Raw genomic sequence first — 17,250 nt, forward strand, 5'->3', positions numbered from 1 at the left:
CCTCAGTTTAATTTTATTTATTTTTATAGAGAAAGAAAGAACCAGACTTTTAGATTTCTTTGTTTTTTTGTGAAGGACCGGACTTTGAAATTCCTTCACAATTCCCGATTTATTTTTCTGTTTTTAGCTAAAAATGATTATGAGATGGAATTTTTTTAGATTTCTTTGTTTTTGTGAAGGACCGGACTTTGAAATTCCTTCACAATTCCCTATTTAATATTTTTCTAGATGTTTAATTTAAATTTATTTAGTTGTTACATAAAAATTCAGAAAAAGAAAATATTTATTTGTTGCAATAGTTAGATATGATTTAACATTAAATCAAGCAAAGGAAGATGATCTCAAAAACTGAGAAAGAAAGAGAAGCGATATAGAAAGGGTTTACGTGTTCGAGTTTTATCTCAAAATCAGATCTTAATTTGTTGAACGGAACTTATTCAGAATTTACGATACAATATTCAAAATTTGAACGGTAATTTTTTTTAAAAAAAATGTATTAAAATTAACTTATAAATCTTTATTTTTGAAATGCTTGAGTTTATAATAAATGATTTCAAAATTTTATAATAATTTTGTAAAATTTTGTTGTTGAAATATATCTAATAAAATTTTAAAAGAGTAATACAATATGTTATTATGCTACAAGTAGATTTATTAATCTTAGAAATTATGAATTCTAATTTCGATACCTGAACGAGGAGGGGTGTATGATTTCATGACAGGTGGCAGGAGCTGGCGGTTGATTATCAGATAATTAAGAAGCATTTATTTTTATGGGGACCAAAATGGCAATTTGGAAAAGGATTTAAGATGGTGGGTATATTCGCATAGATTGGCCGTCGGTGCTAATTGGGTATGGCACTATGGCTCCAAATTCAATCAATATAAATATACATAGAAAATAGAATAATAATTCTGTTGACCCCAATCCCACGTCAGTACGTCACCTATAATAAAAATATATATATATATGATAATAAACCCAGCTTGTCCGAAAATAACAAGTTAACTATCCTCTCTCTTTCTCTGTTAGTCTAATATATAGTTTACTAAATTAATGTTGTTAGAGTGGAAAAAATTGCATGGCGGAGTCAGTTCTGTCATCGAACGACACGATTTTAGTACGAAATGGCACAACACGTGTATCGGTTACATGTTGTGACTCGTGTATCCCATATTGTAATCATTTGTATATCGTAATCATCTTTTGAAAATTTAGTACAGCAAGATACACGAAAGATCTAGTTATAGTATCGCATATGGTCACACGAGTTACATGTAATTAGGACCATTAGATCTTGACCAAATGGTGAATCTTCAATAAACTAATATAAATTATGATTAAATGGTCACGCGATTCACGTGAGTGATGGTACATTTAGACACATTGTGGCTCACATGGTGTGACTATTCACTTACCGTGACTACCCTTGACATTTTAATTATATTACGGTACGGTACATGAAAAAGCAACTTAATCACAACACAACACACTACGAGACTAAAGTCACGACGTGTTAGTTAAGTCACAGCACAATATGTTTTTTCTACTCTAAATGTTGCCACGTTTAAGTTTAGAAAAATTATTATGTCCTGAAATTTTATAAAAAAAAAAAGAGATAAGAGAGCATAGAAAGTTTATCTTCTTTATATTTCAATTTAAAGTTACAAAATTTAAATTATATATATATAATTTATTTATTTATCTCAAAATTTAGTATTTCGATAGAAGTAAACAGGAGGGCAATCAAAACCAGATACTCCCCTCCTCTCTCTTCCCCTTATCTCTTCTGAAATACATGATAAAAATATTGTATATGCTAATTTGTCTCTATGAGAATGTAAAAAATATAGCATGAAGTCAATTACTTGTCTCGATTAAGTTTGATCTAATAACAACGCAATACTTTTTGTTTAGAATGTCACGTATTTAAAATCTAAATAAAAAATCACTTATCACATCTCAATTGATAATGCCAATGAAAAAAACTTCTAACTCGATAATTCAATTAATATGCTCAGCAGCTCAGGATTAAAGATGTATTATTTATCAAAAATATCACGACTTATATGCCGTGATCATTCTCCAAAAAAAAATAAAAAATGACATGATACGACTTGATCAAACACGTAATATAACACATCATGACACGTCACCATATAACTACACGTAATCAAAACAACATAAAATTTATAACATCATTTATCTCAAATAACAAATCAAATTTCGGCCAAATAAACTTTTACTTTCTCACACAACTATTTACAATATTATTTGTTTATTTTTACAAAATTTCCACAGTTTTCTATTTTTCCTCTTCTTCAAATAAGCATAAAATTTTAAAAAATCTGACTGAAAGTGACTTGTGTAGTCACATTTGTTCACGGTGTGAAAAATGAGAACAGTTTGAGTTCGATGGCCATTGGACCCAAAGTGATTCCAATGAATTCGCTCACCATTGGATCTGCTTTAGGATTCGCGCCCACACTTTTGTGTATGCTTTAAAATTCGTGCACACAAATTCTAAAACAGATCCGATGGTGAGCGAACTCATTGGAATCACTTAGGATCCAATGGCCATTGGACCCAAGCTGAAGTCGTGAAAAATATGTTTTGATCATTCATCGCAATTTTGATCGTAACATATCACTAGACACAGCACGTGATTCAAATCACAAAATGACCGGCCACAACACGACACAATACTAATTTGTATTCCTATTCAAGAGAGTGTTTCAACAAGAATGATATTCATACATGAACAGATCAAAATGATGGTAATTAAACAAGCAACAAATGCAAATCATAAACTACTTAATATAAAAAGAGTACCATAACCATTTTAGCATTAGCATATGACAAACGACTACTACTTTTTGTTTAGAAAAACCTTATCTGATAGTTACAAACAGTAATTAGAACTTATGCTTAACATCAATTCAACACCTTAAAATGTTAGAAATTAACTAAATAAGCATATTTACTGTCAAATTTAAAATCAAGAGATGGCGGAACTAGTTTTTCTCATAGGTGCTTCATGATTGTGCCTTCCTTCATAAGTAGTCATAAAAGATCCCGATTCATCCGATACTTTCTCGACGTACTTTCGCACGTTGCATTTCGGACTTGTGCATCTGTAGTAACTCCTAACAAACAAAACTAAATCAATGAAATTGTAATCTAAAATAAAAATCATCATCTCTGGTGAAATTTTCTGGTTTAAATTTGTTCCTATTTTTCTCTTTGAAAATTAGTAGGGTGGATGCCTACTATTCATTTTCATTATACAAACAAAAGAGCTCAGAAAGAGAATTAGAGGGAAAAAGAAAAGATGAACAAATAACAACTAGAAGCACTATATTTCAGTTAAGAGTGGGGTTATGGTACTAGGCATAACGTAGATTGATCTGTACTACATATCAATATTTTTGTATTCAAAATTGTCGATCCGAACCATTCAACATGATTTTCATATGTAAATGGACCCTAAATTTTACTGTTTTTTTAGAATTTGTTACTATTATTTGAGATTGCTGGGTAATCACTACTTTTGAATGGTCTAAATGATCAAATAATTTTCTACCTATAAAAAAAATAGTAAAAAAATTATAAAAATATAAAACTTAGTTTACAAGTATATTTTCATATGGAGATCATGTTGAACAGTTCCGATCGATTGTTTAAACCTTAAAAATAGAGATATTGTTCCAAGTACGGGCCAATATGCACTGTGCATAGTTCCGTAGCCTCACTCTTCCAGTTATCTTAATTTTCTATAGATCAAATGTTTATCTGATTCTCTCTGTTACAGTACCAGCAGTATAAATTGTGCTGATCATGAAAGGTATAACACTAGTATGAGGTAATGCACTGATATACCTTGGATAGGAGTTTCCTTTTACGACTTTCTGGCCATATTTTCTCCAGTGGAAGCCATCTCCTGCTACATCTGTTTCCATGGGAACTTGAACTGCAGTTGCGGCATCGCCACCTCCTGCAGCTGTACTTCCAGCACTTACTTGATCATCCTTTTTCCTGATATTATAAGAATATTAAAAAGAAAATTTGTAGCTTTGATATATTCAGGTTGTATCTGAAGTTTATTTTACTTAATTATTTGTAGGGTTATTAAATACCTTCTCTTAAAATCAGGTCGGTCAAAATCCGCACTAGCTGAGACACTGACAAAATTACCATCCTGCCCCTGGTTGCAACCACCAAAGATGGGCAAACTGAACTGATCCTGGCCTTCCATCCTTGGCCCGGAAACATTCTCATTTCTCATACCAGCTCCACTTATATCAATAGCAGAATGATCAGAAGTAGTACTATTTTGTTGTTGCCGTTTTACAGGTTGCGGTTTTGGGTGGCTGTGCTCGCCTTTGTAAACTATTTCTGCTATTTGTCCATCGAGTGTTCTTTCCACCTGTAGAAATATATATGCATATACTTTACATGTTTAGTGTTTATTTATTTGTTAAGGTAGCAATCATGAGTTGTAAGGTATCTATCAGTGTGAACAGTATCTAATGAACATGACTGGTCTGGTATATTGGCAGAGGACTATGGGGGTCAAATATATAAAAAAATTCTACTACGAATGGGGATCAATTTCACAGTATCCATAATATTTTAGTTTAAATTATATTAAAAATAGGATATAAATACAAAAAAATTGAAAATGAAATGGGGGTCAATTGACCCCCATTCAATGAATGTGGATTCGCCTCTGTATATTGGTACCAAAGAGGAAATCTGCATTAGTGGTACTGAAATGACAACAATTGGTACTAGTAGTTACCATGAGTAGCATAGTATGATTAAATCTTAGTTGTTCCTATAGTTTCTTTTATTTTTTTATTAAAGAAAAGTTGTTCTTAAAGTTACTGCTTCTAACAAATGATCACCGTATGGTATCCATACCGGTACCTTTTGAAGACCATTATTGCTGTGTTAGACCAGTATAGTTCAAGTTACCAGTATCTTCTAGGTACCTATCATGAAAGTAATTGGGCAAAAGTTCCAATCATGATCATCATAGTACAAAGTGGACCAATCGTTATGGATTTTGGTAGGATGTAAAAAAGTCATGTCGTGACTGGATACCTCACGGCACATGTGCCCCGGTCATGTGTTGTGACTCGAGTGTCCCGTGATGTGACCATCCTTCAAAAAATTGGCACGACATGACACACGAACTGATTTAGTCACTACACAACACGTGACCGTGCGCATCAAGTGTGATCAGGACCATTAGATTTTATCTAATGGTGAATTTTTTAATAAAAAATAACTTAAATTACAAAAAAAAAAATAGTTTAACATGACCAAATATGACCGGTCACGTTTCGACAACACGTGTGGTCACGCGTCCATCCCAATTTGGTCACCACACGGCATGACTCGTAAAAGTCTGACTTGGTCACGGCACATGATCCAAGTCATGACACATCAAGGCACAGCACGTATTTACATCCCTAGGTTTCGGCATCGTAACTCGTAAGTTCGTAATATTGATTGGTACCTTTTTCTTGACGGGGCAATTGGGATGAGTGCACTTGTAGTAACTCCTGGGGAACTCACTTCCCTTCACTTGCTTCTGTCCATATTTCCTCCAATTATACCCATCATAGGACGGCCGGTCGGATGGTCCGCTGTTTGCTGTTTGTTGACTCGTCTCCTGTTCTGTGTTTTGTGACATGAGTCCCGAAGGATCAGTGATTTGATTTGTGGTGACAATGGAAGGCTGTGAAGTTCGATTTGAGAAGTACATCGGTTCGGGTCGGGCCTGGAGGTACAAGTTCCGCTGATCTAATTCAAGATTTTGAGACGAGGCCGGTTGATCTGTTGATGTTTGGTGAGTGGGTGTGGCTGTTACCTGTTTAATATTGTATTTGTTAGTTAAGTGAGTCTTTGGTTCTATGCATAGCGCAGAATGGTCCGTACTATGGATTAATATCTTTATTTGTAAAGTTCAAAGAGTCAATCTGAACCGTTCAACGTGGTCTCCATATGAAAATGTACTTGGAGACTAACTCTTACATTGTTTAGAATTTTTACTACTGTTTGTTTAGATAGGTAGAAAATTTGCATATGGAGATCATGTTGAACGGTTCAGATTGAATGTTTGGACTTTGGAAATGGAGATATTAATTAAAAAATTATATGTGTTTGTAGTTTGATTTTGATATAATTATGGGGATTTCCTTGCACTAGACATCAAGATGGAACAATTAAAGGTAAATATGTAAGTAGAAACAGGTACATACAGGTGATATAATAATGTGCAAAACCGGTAATTCATCTACTTGTGTGTTCCTATGTAGGATTTATGATTACTTTTTTTTTCTTTTTTTTTCCAAATGTAAGTTTCTATACTGCATACCAGATTGGTAAAGGGCGTTGCACTTCTTGCTACAAGCTTAGGTTTCGGCCTATACAAAATTGATGCATTTGAACCTTCTTTGGAGGAAGTTTTGTCAGAAATATCCAAACTGACTGATTCTGACACCTCGTCCTAAACAATTAAAATTTGCATCAAGTACCAAATATCAAGTTCAAAAAGTAAACAAATCCCTGATGAAAGAGCAAAATTTCGGTAAATTTTATAAACTTGACCCCTAGATATTGTCTTTTTTAAACTGTTCAGATCACATTAATATAAACTAAAATTGTAGAAATGTAAATACAAAATGTGCAAAGACAGTATCAATAAGAAATTCCTCAAATAGCAAAAAAAAAAGTTATACCAGTAAAAAAAAAAATTGGTACACAAGACTGGTAAAAGAGCATACCACTTTAGGAGAGCAAAATTGGTCTTGTTTGGATGTAAATCTGACGGGCTTTGGTTTAATAGCGAGAGAATCAGAAAAGGCGGCGGGTCGGCTGTTGGAGAAAGGCCGAGATGCCACAGGCTTGGCCACAACAATTTTCTCTGTATCTTCTTGCATGGTTGATTACTATAGATTTATCAATTTATTAATTACTGTTATTGATGACTGGTTCTAGGAAAAGTGACTGTTTTTTAGGGGTTAATTTTTCCTTCATTTTGTTTTGTATTGTGAAGAAGTTTGATATGTATTATCAACGAAAACAGTGGATTATATCTTTAACCTGAAAAAAGAAATTAATATTGATAAAAGGTATTAAGATCTTAATTAGAGAATATAATTTTTTTTTAACCCTGCATTTTGACATGAGAAAATTTTGATGGAGAATGAATAATTATTTTATGCAAAATTGGGTAACAATATTTGTTTAATGAAACAGATTTATAACTCATCTACCACTTTTTATAACAAATAAAAGAAAATTTTACTCTGTACTCTGATTTTTATATTTCAAAACTTAGTCTGTATTTACAAATATATATATTTTTTTAGTTTCATGCATTTTCCTATGAAACATTTGCTATAAGTCTTTGGTAAGTTCACTACTATAGCATGCCTAAAATTCTATAGATCAAAAGTGTATTTTAGTAAGGAAATTGTAAAGTGTAGTCAAAATAAACATAAATGTGTGGTATTATGTGTAATTATGCCCTAAAACCATTCACTCATGACTGACAATAAAACCAATCATGCTCCATTTATAATGTTATAAAACTAAGAACTTATTTAAAGTTGAATTTCTAATAACTAATAAGGCTCATGAAACCACATAACATGACCTTGTTGTCTGAAGACACTTCCAGGAGAAATAACAAAAAGAAAGGAAAAAAAAAAAGAAATAATCTAAACATAGAAGAATTGTGAGTATAAATACCTAATTGCACATAGAGCGTTGCTTCAACTATTCTTCACAAAATAAAGAAAAGAAAATGAAGAAAAATGAGAAGAATTTAGTGGGAATACAGAGAGAACATGAAATATTTTGACTGGTAGAAACGGAAATGATATGAGGAAAAAATGGTGTACAGAGATAGTGACAGAACAGAGAAGGAAGACAGACAGAGAGAGAGAGAGAGAGAGAGAAAGAGAGAGGGGGAAGACCGTTAGGTCAGACTGGTTGCCACTTATGTTAGCTCTACGTCTCTACTTGAATTTATATAATTATACAGAAAGAATATTGCTTATTCCACAGTGGTCCCTATATCATTTGTCATTTACATGATATTCCCTTCAACTAGTTTCCTCTGAGAATATTTCACACTAGTAAAAGTGCATATATGATTTTTGTCAATTTCCTTGTCATAACAAACAAACCCATTTGACACTTTTTCATAGAAGGAATGATATGTAGAAGTTGGTTTTGCACTGACTAAATGAACTGAATCTTTAAAAATAATATACTTTATACTTTTTATGTTTACTGAAGTAATAAGAGCATTCATTATTGGTACCTAAGAAAAGAAATATTATTATGCTTATTGAAATAATAAGAGCACTATTAGTACCTAAGAAAAGGCTATGATGAATGGAATAACTTTTTTAAGGTGCATAATAACACCTTCTCAAAATTGGAACAACTTGAGGATAACATTTTTACTAACTTTTAAGGATTGTTTTGAAAAAGAGACAGCTTGTAATGCAACGTAGATGCATTGTCAAAATCAGTGTACCTTTTTGTTTCCTTTCCGAGTTACCAAACAAGCTGCATTAATTGTTAATAAAATCAATATAATTCTGTGACATCCCAATCCCATCCCCCCCTCCAAAAAAGGAAAAACAAGAGAGAAAGATGAGAGAGCAACTTAGCTATCTAGCTGCTACTAAGGTTTTAAAGAGAGAGGGATCAAAATAGTAAACAAAGTACCAAAACTAGGTATCCAATGTAGGTTTCTCTTTTCAAGTCTTGATTCCTTCTAACCTATTATTCAAGTAGCTTCTGCGTGGTTTTCTCATAGGTGATGGTGAAAATATGAAAGTAATAAAAGGAAATTAAATTATTTATATGAACGAGCAAACAGGTGAGAAATCAGCTTTCAGTGCAGTACTATTACAAGAAGTTTATATTTATGCGTATAACTATAATTGAATTATTAACCTAGTTTGTTAAATTCAAATCTTTCTTTCATTCTTTAGTACAACCCATGATCCAATAATATATTGGAAATAAATATGGGGAAGGGGAAAGTATGGGCCCAATGATATAAATACTTCCAAATGATACGTGAGATATGAATTCAAAAGCAAATGGGACTAGCAAGGACGGAGATATGAGATATCAAATTTTGATTCCAAATTTTCTGTGGCAGTAAGGATGTGTGACAAAACAGCGCGAATCCCTCCTGAACAGTCTTGTTGTATATGACAATATGACAAGATTGGGTCCACCGACAGAGGCAGAGAGACTTGTTGCATGGTAGCCAAAACCTGAGTAACAAATGAATTATTCGGGTTCGGTTCGGCAGAATCAAAAATTCGTGATTCGGAATGATTCGGAATTACAATACGAGACAGTGCATATTTAATTCATTATAGATGATCTACAATACGAGACGCTACTTGTATTTGCCATAGAAGATCAGCAGTGTGATAATATAGTACAAAGTATGGTGTATTTCGTCTGACAACATAGAAAGAATTCAAATGAGAAAATTATCTACATGCATATCTCTAAAAATCAGGTCCATCTCTGACACGTGGGAGAATCAATAGCTGTAAACACGACCTTTTATTTCAATGGGCCTTCACGTGAGTTAATAAATGCAGAAAAGACGTGCGAGTCTGCGAGGAAGGCAAAGCGTTTTTCAGAACAAAACGCGAATAATTCATCAAATTCGCGAATTATTCGCGAATAACTCGTGAAAAGTTCGTTTACCCGAATTATACGTCATTTCAATCATCTCAGATTCAAATTCGAATTATTCGCAAACAACTCACGAATCATGTTAGAATTAGGTGAGAGCTTGTGGCCAGCAATTACTATTTACTAATTACAAGGGCCAGTACGTTGGCGGTTGGCCCCACATTATTGCTCTAAAATGCCTAATTGACAAGAAGAGGTAACAATCAGTAAGCTTTGAATCCAACCAGTAAAGATGAAATTAAACCCAACCATAGCTTATTAATGGAGTATCGATTAGGTGGTAATAAAACTAATTAAATTTCAAGTAATAAACACACATAGTTAACATACAAAACAACTCAAATTTGTTAGAACCCCCTGAGTTGAATACCTGACCAAAAAAAAAAAATCAAGAACACCAAAGTCTAATAATGTAAAACAATGTTACAAAGGCCAAACAGAAAATTGCAAACAATAAATCCTCGGAAATTACAATAATAACCCCACCAAAGAGATTTTTTTTTTGTACTAATACTTAATTAACGACGTCCATCACCTTTTCCTTCGTCCTCCATTATACCGTCACCAGCATGCCTGTATATACAAAATAAAATTGTCACACATTCTTATCAATTGCCACTATCTTCGGGGAAAGCTGGTAACAAACAAATAAATAAATAAATAGGAAAAGTATTAGAATAATGACAGTGATGATGATAAATGATGATTAAAGAAAAGCTTTTGAATTCTGGCCAACAACCTTTTATGAAAAAGGAACTTTGAAATCTTGGGGAATTCCATGTATACCCTTCAAAAACTTCGTAATTACGTATTTCCCCCTTTAAAATTTTGGCTAGTATAACATCAGTGTCATTTCAACCTATATAATACCAACTCTAAAACCTATCAAATCGACTTCAAACGGTGAATCCAAACCGTTCAAACCGATCTACTTCATTAGTTGTGCGTTTACATGCAAAATTTATAATTTTTCGAATTTATTTAGTATTAAGTCAAGCGGTCAAATGTGTGAGTTTTTAAATTTAATTTGAATACATTAATTTTTCAATATTTTTCCGCTTAATTTGATACTAAAATAACTCGAAAATATAAAAAATTTGTATGTAAACGCATCACTCATAATGTAAATTGGTTTAAACGGTTTGGATTAGTCGTTCGAAATCGATTGATAGGTTTTAGAGTTGGTGTTATATAGGTTGAAATGACACTAATGTTATATATTAGCCAAACTCTTCGTAATATCATATTTACACTTCTAATTTCAGAAACTCACAAATTTATCCATTTTATTGTCTTTTCAAATAAAACTCATTTTAAATTTTATAAAACACCCATTCTTACCCTTTATTAAGAAAAGAAAAAAAAATGTAGCATGTTTAAGAAAAAATGTCAGTCTTCTAATTGATCAGTTTTCGAGGAAAAATGGGTCATTTTTCTACTTCAGACGCATACTCAGTGACATTTAATTTAAGTATATGCTTGTGTAAGCGTCAGAAGTAGAGAAATGACCCATTTGCCCTCAGAAACCAACCATGCATTTTTCTACTAGTAAAGGTAACCAAACTAAGAACAGAGGAGGTAAAATTGGAATTTTGAGAAACCAGGTGCAATGTAATTATTCAAGTACTAATGAAGAAATTACTTGTATATATTGTAAAAGGGCAAAAAAGCTGGAATACAAAGAGAATTCTGACCTCCAAGAAGAAGTTAGGTTACGGGCCTTGCGATCCAAATGAACATTTTCTAAGGCATTAGAAGCCCGAATCACATCCTCTGAAATCTCATCAGACTCGTATCTCCAGTTGTAATCGTCTTTTCTCATCCTCCTATCTAAAAATAGGACATACAACAGTTAGCTAGTCCAAAATCAATTTTTATTAAAAAAAAAAGGAATTACAAATGAGCATGTAGGGGTGTAAACGGAGCGGATAATGCTAATACCATATCCGTATCCGTTTTTCAATGAGCGTATACGGATAGTAAACGGATATCAAAATTTAAAACCATATCCGTCTTGAATGGATACGGATACGAAGCGGATAATCAACGGATACGGATTTGAATACGGATACGAAACGAATAATTATCGGATAATTGAGTTATGCACTTTAGGATACAAAAAAATAACTTGTTGTTATCTTGAAACAATGACTAAAACAAATTTAGCAGAGACTAAAAGCATATTACATTCACAGACTAAGTCTTGAATAGAAAAAAATGAAGAAATGGAGGTAAAAAGGAAAGAAAATTGCGTTATTGTAGCACCATCACCAACAAAAAAGAGATTAAATTGAAAACCATATCGTATTATTATTTATACCACAACCAAAACTGAAATGAATATGAAATAATATATAACTTCTATCCGAAGCAGTAAAATTAAAACTGGTTGGGAATAATTTCGAATCCAAATAATTGCGGATACGGATACGGATACGGATATTCACCTTCATGAAATTATCCGTATCTGTATCCGCCATTTTTTCACCATATGCAAAAATTATCCGTATCCGCAATTATCCGTATCCGTTTAATCCGGATACGGAGCGAATACGGAGCGGATTATCCGTATCCGTTTACACCCCTATGAGCATGCCATGAATGTCAACTGAAGAGGGGGCAAAGTATAAACTGTATCATTTACTTGAATGAAAAATCCTAATACAAGGCACCGGGTATGAACAATATAGCTTTAGCATCTATGAAACTTTCAAACTGGATAATTTCTTTTTCATGTTTCATAGCAATCAAAAGAATCAACTCAAAATTATTATGCATCCAAAACACTACTTTATTGTCTTCTGTTTATGAGAGTAAAAAAGTAATAAACATTGTAAAAAGAAAGAAAGCAATTACCTGATGGTTGTGAACCCGGCATTTGCCTAGAAAAAGAAAATAAAAACATCAGATTAAATGAACAATAAAAATTTGCAAAAAGCCCCTGCATTATAATGAGATAAATGAACAATAAAAATTTGCAAAAAGCCCCGGCATTATAATGAGATTTATAAGCCCTGGATCATTGAAAAGAGCTAGTAGAACTAGGGTGTTCTTAAGCTCACCAAGCCTTTTGGTGAGCTTAACTCCAAAAACCTATAGGAATGACCTTAAACAAAGAATCGAAACCATTGAAACCGATCTACTTCACAAGTGATGCGTTTACATGTCAAATTTATAAATTCCGACTTAATTTAGTAGAAAATCAAGAGAGAAAAAAAGAAGCTTATATATTAATTTTAATGTGTTTATTTGTCATCATTTTTTGACTGCTCGACTTTATACTGAATTAATTCAAAAATTTATAAATTTGACATGTAATACATCACTTATGGAGTAGATCAGTTTCAATGATTTGTATTCGTCATTTGAAGTAAATCTGATAGGTTTTGGAGTTAAGCTCACAAAGGACTTGGTGAGCTTAAGAACACCCTAATTCTACTCACGAAAGGCAAAGACCATATTTCGAATCTTAATTTTGCCTTTCCCAAAGTAGTATTGAACTACATGTTACAGGGCTTTTTCTGTAATAGTACATTGCAGGGAATTCATAGCAATTTTATCAATAAAGAAAACGAGAGTTGTTCAGAGTTGCAATAAATAAAGATAAACCAGAGACGAAAATTAGATACCTTCCGAGAGGTGGCAAACCACTGACAGCAGTGGAAGAAGAAGGCCTTCTGACATTTCTAGAAGATTCAGTACTGGAGCTAGAAACAGAATCCGTATCATTTATTATTCTCCTCCCAGCTGCTGCCATCCTTGTCTGAGACAAGTTCTAGTACACAATATTTTTAAAAAATTCAAGCCGCTATTGAAAAGCAAGAAATGAGGTACTAAAACACAAAGTAATCACATTAAAGGCATTGCTTGATCATATTCCATTTGGAAGGTTGCAAGTCAAGTATAGTACCCAAAAAAAAGGTGCAATTAGTACAAAAATCATATTCCATTAAAATACTTCATACCCCCACCTTCGCTTGTGTATTTTAAATGGCATAGTAATACTAGTATGTACTTCCAATTCCTACGCAAGTAAAAAAGTAGAGAAGTGTATGTTTTGATATTTTTCATTACATATAATTTTTTTTTCATTTTAGTATTGCATGATATAACTCCGCCTGTGTAGTTTCTGCACAGCCTGTCCCAAGCTAGGAAAAAGGAGCAGGGTCATGATAGGCGTGGCGAGCCAGTGGTCAAAAAACAGCCTTTTTTATGGAGATGAAACCCAAAAGACTCTGATTGGGTTTTATTTCTAGCCTACTCTAACTTGTTTGGGACTAAACGCTTTGTTGTTGTTGTTGTTATTGTTAGTATACATGATGTTTTGATATTTTCTAGCATATTACATAAGCCTAATCAATTTACTTAAAACAAATACAAACGGTAAAATATAAAAAAAAAAAATGTATGTAAAGTGAAGTAAAAGCTAGGACAAAAGAAAACCTCATATTTGAGAAATCCTTCAAGAACATCAAGAAGCATGGGACCACTTTCAGCGCTCCTGGTTCCATCACTTTTGTTGGAGAAGTCCCTTAACTCTGATTTCCAGAAATCCTTGGGCTGATCAGCAAAATATTACCAAGTTACAAAACTTCTAAATATTTGGCTACTATATCAAAAGATAATCAAGTAACAAAAGAAATTTACCAAGTTACACTCAGGGAGGTAAACTTTGAGAGTATGATTGAGCTGGGCCCACTCCAAGTACTCACATACCAGTGCTGTCAGTAGTCTACCTGCAAGATGTACCAATTTAATTACAAAAGTATGCATATTTAAAATATTAAATGCTACACATGGAGAAAATAAGTAGTGAGGCCTGGCATTTCTATAACTAGAAGCAGTTGATCTATGAGTAAAAAGTTAAGTCTTTTGTTTAATTAGTGTGTCAAATGCTATCTACAGTCAAATAATTTTGTATTTCATGCTAGAACCTGAAAAAACAAGAAAATATCAGTTATGACCCTGTAAAGCAACAAATTTGTAAAGTTAACCCTGCCTCCCTTAACCCGGTTGATATGCAGCTGTAAATTTACTTTGCTGGTATATTCTTTGAATCTTCTTTCAACTAATTTTCTCTTTCATATGAACACAAGTTAAACAAGGAAATGATCATACACGCCCCTAAAAAGTAAATATCAAGCCAACCCCAATTAAATAAAGAAAATATCAATCATACCCCTGTAAAACATAATTTATATCCACTATATGCCTCTCCTTATCCACACAACATGTGCTCTGGGTTAAGGAAGAAAGCATGTGGAATATTTTGAGGTTTCCTATGGCCTAATGAAATTTCATGCAAACTATACTTTGAAGAAAAGTTTTACTGTACATGCAAACAACAACCAATGTTTAAAATCATGGTGATATCAACCCCCCACTTCATTATTTCAATTGAACTAAATCCCTTTCACACCGAATTGTGCAGAACCTAGATCAACATAAAGTTATTTGGCCTTATTTTTTATTTTCCGTAAAACCATAGAAAAAGATCAGTCTCCATACAAATAAGCGCATGAAAGCATTTAACAGAATGTACAGATTATTACTTTTCAAATAAGCCAAAAAAAATTAGCGCTATTTGAACATACAGTAAAAAGCTAGGTGTGTGGTAAAAAGTAAAAACCTGAAGGAGAGGCGTGGAGTTGCTTGGCACGGTCATTACAGCAGCCAAGCAAAGCAGGATTTGCTCCCTCGTCATTTTCTGAAACTTTATCTTCTTCTTCTATTGCTTCAAATACACTTGCTCTTAGCTCCGCCTATATTACACCATTATATTATATATAAATCACTAAATCCAGTAGTTTTTTTTTATATGGTACCAAAATCAATAGTTATATTTTTAATATAGGATAATATCAAGTATTTGAGATTTCAATTCAGTCATACTGATACACCAGAATTTCTGTGTTGGTTCTTTTCTTTTCATTTAGGGTTTCATACAACACTATCTTCATGGAGAACCAAATGCTCCTAAATTTTAATAATTTTTAACAAGCTCTATATACAAAGATACATGGGCAGTTAGGTAAATTGCTTCTTTATATCAAGTAATGCTATAGTAGAGCAGTCTTGTTTAAGATATTCAATTCGGATAGCATCAAATCCTGACCCGGTATCTACAGATTGTCAAGTCAAGTACTGAAATTTCCATTTCAGAACCTCTAAAAAATTTAATATGGCAATCTTTTTTTCTCATAAGCCTAATTTGGATTTAATTATTTTAATGATACAGAATTTCGGTTTTATAATTTGCTCAAGGTAACTACACATTAAAAATACTAATGCGTGCTGCAAATACTAACAAACCCAACGAAATAGAGGCCAAAAGAACAAAAAAATAATACGGGATCCCAGAAGTACAATGAAATTGTATTAGTGATACAAAAAATGGGGTCAGATCGCAAATGTATAACCACTTCAGAGTGCATCTAATCGCACCAAGTTCACATTTCAAGAGGGATCTATCTTAAAAGACAAACTTAAATCTTCTAAAAAACCTAAATTACCCAAACCAGGAACAAAAGAGAGAAATTAAGAAAAAGTAAACAGGACAGAGAGAAAGAACAAACCCTAATCTTTGCGAGCACCCCTTTCTTCTCGAGGGTTCGCGTGACGAGCGTTTTGAGCTCCATCATCTCCCTCGCGTAGTCGTCCATTTTCTCTCTCTTGATTTCTTCGTTCTCTAGAGAGAGAGAAAAGGAGGAGAGCAGAGAGAAAGAGTCGAGACTCGAGAGCTTATAATTTGAAAAATATAAATAAAATCAACTGGAGTAGCTGACGGTGACGGAGAAAGAGAGACAGAGGAAATAAAAACGAAGAAAGCGAAAGAGGGAGGTCTATTTTGTAAACTCGTCGGTGTTAAATCTATTTGGATTCTATAAGGCAGAAACAAAAGTTCGAAATATATGGCGAATCACCAACCGGTGTCCAAAATGAATTTGGAAAGAGGAAACCAGAAAGCCCAAATAAATAATTTTTTTGTCTACACTATTTAAAAAATTAAATCAAATCTATACTATATTTTTTTAAATATTTAAAAACATACTATGTGTCTGAGAAGAACTGCAGATTTGACACGTTAGCTTGAGAAAAAACTATTTGTAAATTTGTAAAAATCAATGAAACAAAAAGAATAACAAATAATGGAATAGACTACTCGATGTAAGAAAAAGGTTACTTATAGAAGGAAACATGAGGGAAGAGAAGAAGTAACAAGACTGAACGTGATTAGATCTGTTTACTTGCTCTGGAAGAGGAAATTCAGAGAGGGAGAGGAGGGGAGAGGAAAGGAAAAGCATAGCAACAAGATTTGTGAATTATTTGCGAACAAACGAACACGATGTCTCTTACTTGCGAACACGCCCTAAAGCGCCCATCCTCTTGAGAGGGGATCCCGCAACACTCATCCATGTCCTTTTTTCACCCACCGCTTGCTGCCTCATGGGAGGTGACGGCGCAATCGCCACAGTAATGTCATTTCTGAAGTCACGTGA

General features: G+C 33.2%; 2 protein-coding genes across 3 annotated transcripts; both read right to left on the minus strand.

Moving 5' to 3' along the window:
* Positions 1–2,741: 2,741 nt before the first annotated feature.
* Positions 2,742–8,022, minus strand: LOC144575237 (putative WRKY transcription factor 4). Of its 2 annotated transcripts, none has more exons than XM_078325347.1 (7): positions 7,766–8,022; positions 6,796–7,114; positions 6,387–6,518; positions 5,526–5,879; positions 4,138–4,427; positions 3,881–4,036; positions 2,742–3,147 (listed from the first exon to the last, which is right to left on the minus strand). In XM_078325347.1, the coding sequence occupies exons 2-7, from the start codon at positions 6,949–6,951 to the stop codon at positions 3,000–3,002; spliced, it is 1,236 nt and encodes a 411-aa protein (XP_078181473.1). In that variant the 5' UTR covers positions 6,952–7,114; positions 7,766–8,022; the 3' UTR covers positions 2,742–2,999. The 2 variants fall into 2 exon arrangements, with proteins under 2 accessions (XP_078181473.1, XP_078181474.1); XM_078325348.1 differs by having other exon boundaries at positions 2,799–3,147; positions 6,796–6,960; positions 7,766–7,892.
* A 2,002-nt stretch (positions 8,023–10,024) lies between these two features.
* Positions 10,025–16,568, minus strand: LOC144574738 (protein TONNEAU 1a-like). The gene is made up of 8 exons (XM_078324780.1): positions 16,327–16,568; positions 15,381–15,513; positions 14,399–14,487; positions 14,195–14,311; positions 13,381–13,526; positions 12,608–12,633; positions 11,446–11,581; positions 10,025–10,324 (listed from the first exon to the last, which is right to left on the minus strand). The coding sequence occupies exons 1-8, from the start codon at positions 16,411–16,413 to the stop codon at positions 10,270–10,272; spliced, it is 789 nt and encodes a 262-aa protein (XP_078180906.1). The 5' UTR covers positions 16,414–16,568; the 3' UTR covers positions 10,025–10,269.
* Between the last annotated feature and the right edge of the window lie 682 nt (positions 16,569–17,250).

This window comes from Carex rostrata, chromosome 23 (assembly GCF_964058835.1).
Source record: "Carex rostrata chromosome 23, lpCarRost1.2, whole genome shotgun sequence".
Classification (NCBI taxonomy): domain Eukaryota; kingdom Viridiplantae; phylum Streptophyta; class Magnoliopsida; order Poales; family Cyperaceae; genus Carex; species Carex rostrata.

What these genes read in the sequence shown, in the direction of transcription:
- LOC144575237 (XM_078325347.1), bottom strand. Translation starts at nt 6,951, where the DNA reads ATGCAAGAAGATACAGAGAAAATTGTTGTGGCCAAGCCTGTGGCATCT. An exon ending in CAACGCCCTTTACCAATCTG is followed by an intron (nt 5,880 to 6,386) that starts GTATGCAGTATA and finishes AATATTAAACAG; the next exon opens with GTAACAGCCACACCCACTCA. An exon ending in CGACCTGATTTTAAGAGAAG is followed by an intron (nt 4,037 to 4,137) that starts GTATTTAATAAC and finishes TTATAATATCAG; the next exon opens with GAAAAAGGATGATCAAGTAA.
- LOC144574738 (XM_078324780.1), bottom strand. Translation starts at nt 16,413, where the DNA reads ATGGACGACTACGCGAGGGAGATGATGGAGCTCAAAACGCTCGTCACG. An exon ending in ACTCCACGCCTCTCCTTCAG is followed by an intron (nt 14,488 to 15,380) that starts GTTTTTACTTTT and finishes TACATCTTGCAG; the next exon opens with GTAGACTACTGACAGCACTG. An exon ending in GCCGGGTTCACAACCATCAG is followed by an intron (nt 11,582 to 12,607) that starts GTAATTGCTTTC and finishes TCCTATTTTTAG; the next exon opens with ATAGGAGGATGAGAAAAGAC.